Raw genomic sequence first — 7195 nt, 5'->3', positions numbered from 1 at the left:
CAGGACCATAGACTTGATGTATTCAAATGTTAAAGGGGCCTACAGCTCTTCAGCCCTCCCCCTGCTAGGCAGGTCAGATCACAACCTGATCCATCTCTTTCCAACATACAAACCTCAAGGTTCAGAGGCAACCTGCTACTGTCAGGAAGGTGAGGAAATGGTCTGAAGAAGCCAATGCTGCCCTGCAGGATTGCTTTGAGTCTACAAACTGGGAGGTGCTCTGTGAGCCACAGGGTGAGGACATTGAGCAACTGACTGACTGCATCATGGAATATATCAATTTCTGTGTCGACATCTGCATGCCCCTGGAAACTATCCATTGCTTCCCTAACAATAAACTCTGGGTCACCAAGGACATTAAAGCTGCTCTCAATGATAAAAAGAGGGCTTTTAGGACTAGTGATAGGGAGAAAGCTAAGAGGGCTCAAAGACTTCTGTCTGTCAAGATAAGGGAGGGAAAGGAGAAGTACAGGCGGAAATTGGAAAATAGCCTGCAACAAAATAACTCGAGGGAGGTGTGGAGAGGCATGAGGACCATCACAAGCTACAAGACCGGCAGCCAGGAGTTGGAGGGCAATACAGACCATGCTAATGAGCTTAATCTTTTCTTCAGTAGATTTGATGTGAAGCCTCACATGCACCCCCCCTACAGCTTCACTACACATTCACCAGTCCGTCCCCCTCATGTAGTGGACACTACACCAGATTCCTCTGGAACCATCACCATCTCAGAGGATCAAGTAAGAAGATAAAAACTAGATAAAGAGAACCCATTTATGACACCAAAATCAAATATCTTTGTCAGAAAATGCATGTGAACCTATATGAGAATGAGTTAATTTAAAAGAAATTATTGAAGTCAGGTGTTTCAGTCAAGGGGATGGCAACCAGGCATAGGTTTAGAAGGCCCTCCCATGTTTCAAGAATGTTCACCAGGCTGGAAAAGGTTACAAAACCATTTCTAAGGTGTTTAGCCTCCACCAATCCACTCTGAGGCAGATAATATAGAAATGGAGGAAATTCAGCACCACTATTACTCTCTCAAAGAGTGGTCATCCAGCAAAAATCACTGTGGATAAGCCACAAGCCTATTGGAAGAATTTTCTGTGGACAGATGATCCAAAATAGAACTTTTTGGTTTGCATGAAATGCATTATGTTTTAAATGCAAAAAACAAACTGTATTCCAACATAAGAGCCTCATCCCAACTGTGAAGAATGGGGGTGGCAGTACCATGGTTTGAGGCTGCTTTCCTGCCTTGGGACCAGGTCAGCTTGCCATTATTGTTGGACCTAAGGATTCTGGATGGCACTAGCAAATTCTATAGGAGAATGTCAGGGTATCTGTCCATGAACTGAAGCTTAACCATAAGTGAGTCATGCAGCAAGACAAGGACCCTAAGCACACAAGTAAGTCTATAGGAAAAAGGTTAAAGCAGAAGAAATGTAACAAAAGTCAAGGTCCAGACCATAACCCAATAGAAATGTTGTGAAAGGACCTAGAAAGAGCAGTTCATGCAAGGAAGCCCACCAACATCACTGAGTTGAAGCAGTTTTATAAGGAGGAATGGGCTAAAATTCCTCCAACCTGTTGAGAGGGATTGAACACCAGTTACTGGAAATGTTTTTGGAAATGTTATTGCTGCTTAAGGGGGCCACAACAGTTACTGAAAGCAAAGGTTCACATACTTTTTCCAACAAAGATATTTTAATGTTGGATCATTTTGCTCAACCAAAGCAGTGGGAACAACATTTACAGAGAATGAAAAGCAATGAACTGCACTGCTATCATCTCTGTTCCTACAATTCACGCCAAACACCTTTGCTAAAAGCATTAAATAAATCAGAACTCTTTTGGAATAATATACTCTGATCAGACAAAACAAAAATAGGACTCTTTAGAAATAATTCAGCTCATCATGTTTGGAGAAAGAAGGGTTGCATGTATGAGCCCCAAAACACAATACCCACAGTGAAGTATGGAGGTTAGGAGCATCATGAAATGGAGCTTCTCTGCAAACAGTACCGAGGCATTACATGCCATTAAAAGAAACATGAATAGAGTGGTGTATGGGGACATACTAGAGGAGAATTTAATTTCATTGGCCAAGATGACTTTAACGCAAGATGGCCTTGCATGGCTTAGCCATGGCCTAATCTCCTGACTTGAATTCCGTTGAAAATTTATGGAAGATTTTGAAATTGTTCAGAGAAACCCTCATAACCTGGGGGAATTGAAGATGTTTTGCCAAGAGGAATGGGCCAAAACTGAACCACAATTCTGCAAAAAGCTAAATACTTCTTGATGTAGAAGTCTTGAAGCTGTAATTTCCAACAGCAGCATTGTAACAAAGTACTCATGTTGATAATTTTTGGTGTACTTTTTCACCCTATAAGTTTAGTTTTTTTAAACATATCTTTTTATGCTCATGAATACATGATTTCTGTTCATATTTATAAGTACAAAGTCAAAAGACATTGCATGTGTAAATTTGAAGTAGATATACAGTCCCCTCCAAAAGTATTTGAATGGCAAGGCCAATTCTTTTGTTTTTACTATACACTGAAGACATCTGGGTTTGAAGATGAATATGATATGACAAAATTTCAGCTTTTATTTCCTGATATTTACATCTAGATGTGTTAAACATCATGACACATGTGATCAAAAATATTGGAACATGTGACTGACAGGCATTTTTTTTTGTTTGCCCCATTAGATTGATTGTTTAAACACTTTATAGCTCTGAATGTCTTCTCTTGGTTTGATGGCATGCATGATGCAGTTTTTGCAAGCAAGGTATATGCAACCAAATATTAAGTGTTATTTACAGTAAGAGCATCTGTTCCTATACTTTTGCTCACCTAAAAATTGGGTGGTCTGCCACCAAAGGTGCCATTTTCTAAATTGTTCAACACAGCTAGATGTAATTATCAGGAAACGAAAGGTGAAATTCTGATCTATCGTCACAACATCTTTTGATCTCAAACCCAAATGTCTTCAGTGTATAGCAAAAAAAAAAAACAATTGGCCTTGCTGTCCCAATACTGTTGGTGAGGACTGTATGCAATGGAAGTATATTCAGTTGAGTTCAGTTCAGTATAACAAAAAATAAAAGTGTCTGATTACTTATGTCCCCTCACTGTTTCTTGATATTTCCCAATAATTTTTCAGTTTTTCAGTTGACTCTCCATTCAAACCACATTTCATCTACTTGTGCTTCTGTAAACGCCTTCCTGTGTGTTGTACATTTTTAATATGATTGTGGAAGAAAATAACATTACAATGTGTGAGTGTGGGAGAAAACAAACCACAGTTTCTCTCTCAATGTTCTTTAAGGAAAGACAGTTCTGTTCCAGTTGACCCAGCTGCTGCACTACAGCGTTCTGGAAGCATTCCAAATGAATAAGCCTTCATACAAAAAAATAGAGCAATGAATGAATCGCATGTTCAGAAAGGTAATACTTCACACTCAAAACATCACTAAAACAAGGTTCATTAAGTTTATTAAATGTAAATATGGGTGCACAATAGCTGCAATTATTTATTTATTGGGAAATACAGAATTTATATATAGTCCCTCCGAAAGTATTGGAAAGACAAAGGCAATTCTTTTTCTGCTACATGTTGGAGATCAAAAGATGAATATGAGACAATAGATCAGAATTTCAGCCATCATTTCCTGATATTTACATCTAGATACACTATATTACCAAAAGTATTCGGTCACCTGCCTTGACTCACATATGAACTTAAGTGCCATCCCATTCCTAACCCATAGGGTTCAATATGATGTCGGTCCACCTTTTGCAGCTATTACAGCTTCAACTCTTCTGGGAAGGCTGTCCACAAGGTTGAGGAGTGCGTTTATAGGAATTTTTGACCATTCTTCCAAAAGCGCATTGGTGAAGTCACACACTGATGCTGGTCGAGAAGGCCTGGCTCTCAGTCTCCGCTCTAATTCATCCCAAAGGTGTTCTATCGGGTTCAGGTCAGGACTCTGTGCAGGCCAGTCAAGTTCATCCACACCAGACTCTGTCATCCATGTCTTTATGGACCTTGCTTTGTGCACTGGTGCACAGTCATGTTGGAAGAGGAAGGGGCCCGCTCCAAACTGTTCCCACAAGGTTGGGAGCATGGAATTGTCCAAAATGTTTTGGTATCCTGAAGCATTCAAAGTTCCTTTCACTGGAACTAAGGGGCCAAGCCCAACTCCTGAAAAACAACCCCACACCATAATTCCTCCTCCACCAAATTTCACACTCGGCACAATGCAGTCCGAAATGTACCGTTCTCCTGGCAACCTCCAAACCCAGACTCGTCCATCAGATTGCCAGATGGAAAAGCGTGATTCATCACTCCGGAGAACGCGTCTCCACTGCTCTAGAGTCCAGTGGCGGAGTGCTTTACACCACTGCATCAGACGCTTTGCATTGCACTTGGTGATGTGTGGCTTGGATGCAACTACTCGGCCATGGAAACCCATTCCATGAAGCTCTCCGCGTACTGTACTTGGGCTAATCTGAAGGTCACACGAAGTTTGGAGCTCTGTAGCAATTGTGAAGAAAGTCGACGACCTCTTTGCACTATGCGCTTCAGCATCCGCTGACCCCTCTCCGTCAGTTTACGTGGCCTACCACTTCGTGGCTGAGTTGCTGTTGTTCCCAAACTCTTCCATTTTGTTATGATAAAGCTGACAGTTGACTGTGGAATATTTAGGAGCGAGGAAATTTCACGACTGGATTTGTTGCACAGGTGGCATCCTATGACAGTTCCACGCTGGAATTCACTGAGCTCCTGAGAGCGGCCCATTCTTTCACAAATGTTTGTAAAAACAGTCTGCATTCCTAAGTGCTTGATTTTATACACCTGTGGCCAGGCCAAGTGATTAGGACACCTGATTCTGATCATTTGGATGGGTGACCGAATACTTTTGGTAATATAGTGTATGTTAAACAACGTAGAGCATGGCACCTTTTGTTTGAACCTGCCCATTTTTCAGGTGTGACAGGGGTTTCTTGTTGCCTAGGTGTGACCTGTTAGATTGACTGTTTAAACAATTAATAGCTCTGAATGTCTACTCTTGGCTGGAGCCCTGGGTTTTGTCTGTGAAGACTGCATTTTTTTCTTAAAAAAGATAAACCAACAGGAAGCCCAGAGAGCTGTCTATGAGAGAAAAACAAGCCATTCTGAAACTGAGAAAAGAGGGAAAATCAGAGCCATTGCAAAAACATTGGGCATAGCAGTACAACAATTTGGGATGCACTGAAAAAGAAAGAAACCACTGGATTACTAACAACCAGACATCAAACAGATCAGCCAAGGAAAACAACAGTAGTCGATGACAAACATTGCGAGAGCTGTGAGAAAAAAAAAAAGTCAGTGACATCAACAACCTCCTCCACAGGGCAGGGGTGAAGGTATCACAATCCACCATTTGAGAGCAGAAATATAGAGGCAATACCACAAGATGCAAACCGCTCATCAGCAGTATGAATAGGAAGGCCAGATTGGAATTCGCAAATACAGAGATGAGCCACAGAGGTTCTGGAACCAAGATTAACCTCTACCACAGTGATGGAAAGGCCAAAGTGTGGAGAAAGAAAGGATCATCGGTCAAACATGGTGGAGGTAGAGTCATGGCTTGGGCTTTGCCTGGCTGAGTCAATCAGACATTAACCCAATTTAGCATCCATTTTACCTCCTGATGAGGAAACTGAAGGGAGAAACCCCTCAAAACTGCAGTACAAACCCGGAAAAGCGTCAAAAAGAAGAATGCAACAGTTTGCTGATGTCAGTGGTAACCGACTTGATGCAGTTACTGCTAGCAAGGATATGCAACCAAATATTAATTGTTATTTACTTTAAGACTCTCTCTTCCAACACTTTTAAGCACCTATAAATTGGGTGGTTTGCCAAAGGTGCCAGGTGTTCTAAGTTGTTTAACACATCTAGATGTAAATATCAGGAAATGAAAGCTGAAATTCTGATCTATGGTCTCATTCATCTTTTGATCTCAAACCCAAATGTCTTCAGTGCATAGCAAAAAAAGAAAAATTGGCCTTGCCATTCCAATACTTTTGGAGAGGACTCTATAATGTGAATGGGCTTTTACCTTTGATCATGCACTGTTTTTAGCAAAGAGGATACAGATTTCTGGCAGTCAGTCAATGATCTCAGTGACTTTGTTTCGGTCTTCTTATACCTTACCTGTAAATGGAAGTGGACTCATTTCTACTTTAATAATGTCTACTGACTTTTCTCAATAATTTTTGTGTACACATACAATTTCCTAGAATGATTACTTACAGAGAAGTGTTCTCTAAGCTGAGCTTTAAAGGAATCAAAGGCAGCCATGACTCCAGAACTCAACTCTGCCTCAGATTCTTCATCTTCCATCAATGCTTGGGTTATTGCTTCTATACATATACACACACACACACACACACACACACACACACACACACACACACCATTCACCCCTTTCAAGATCCCTATATATTTCTATTTCTTACCACAATAAAACTATTATGTTCCTCAAACTATTAACAGCGGTCTGATTTTAAGAAACAAACTTTGAATTTTATGATACTATCCTGCCACACAATCCACTGGAATTTTATAGCCATCTCCTCCTAGTGACTTTATTCAAACAGGCAGGCTGCCACTTCGATAGGGTTTAAAAAGGGACAACTAACGGTTCCTACCCTTAGCTCTCTCCAGTGAGGGGGAGATAGAAAGTTTTCTGGGTTTGAGTGTAGAGAATGAGAGCTGCTCCTCTCCTCCAACATCACAACCCACATTCAATTCTGTTTGATAAGGATTCAAGTCAATTGCAAAAAATTGCAACAAAAAAAGTTGTTTTATTTGTCTGAAGGTAAAGTGTTAAATAATTGTATGCAACATACCTGCCGATGCCAGTAGTCTTCTGTCTGATGGCATAGATGGTACTTTGTCTACACTGTCTACCTGATTGAAAAAAATCTATTAAATATTATTCTATTATTCTTCACGATTATAGACTATTTATAATGTGTCCATGCTAGAACATTACAATATAGAAATATTACATTGACATGAAAATCGGCACCAAAAGGTTTTTTCCCCCCAAGTCTATGCAGTTGAAGGTCAAACACCCTATAATGACATATATGAAGATTTGATAAGAGAGACATAGTACAGTAGAACTGAATGT

At 40.5% G+C, this 7195-nt stretch overlaps 1 protein-coding gene across 4 annotated transcripts in view; it reads right to left on the bottom strand.

Moving 5' to 3' along the window:
* Positions 1 to 7195, bottom strand: part of sycp2l (synaptonemal complex protein 2-like) — a 42947-nt gene that overhangs the window by 1770 nt on the left and 33982 nt on the right. For all 4 annotated transcript variants that reach the window (XM_053227872.1, XM_053227874.1, XM_026923975.3 and 1 more), the window contains 5 exons: positions 6909 to 6969; positions 6708 to 6809; positions 6310 to 6419; positions 6116 to 6210; positions 3312 to 3411 (listed from right to left, as the gene is read on the bottom strand). In XM_053227872.1, coding sequence (XP_053083847.1) covers positions 3312 to 3411; positions 6116 to 6210; positions 6310 to 6419; positions 6708 to 6809; positions 6909 to 6969 — 468 coding nt within the window. The remainder of the gene's footprint in view (positions 1 to 3311; positions 3412 to 6115; positions 6211 to 6309; positions 6420 to 6707; positions 6810 to 6908; positions 6970 to 7195) is intronic.

The sequence above is a fragment of the Pangasianodon hypophthalmus genome, chromosome 22 (assembly GCF_027358585.1).
Source record: "Pangasianodon hypophthalmus isolate fPanHyp1 chromosome 22, fPanHyp1.pri, whole genome shotgun sequence".
NCBI classification, from domain to species: Eukaryota; Metazoa; Chordata; class Actinopteri; order Siluriformes; family Pangasiidae; genus Pangasianodon; species Pangasianodon hypophthalmus.
This window is presented reverse-complemented; position numbering and strand designations above follow the sequence as displayed.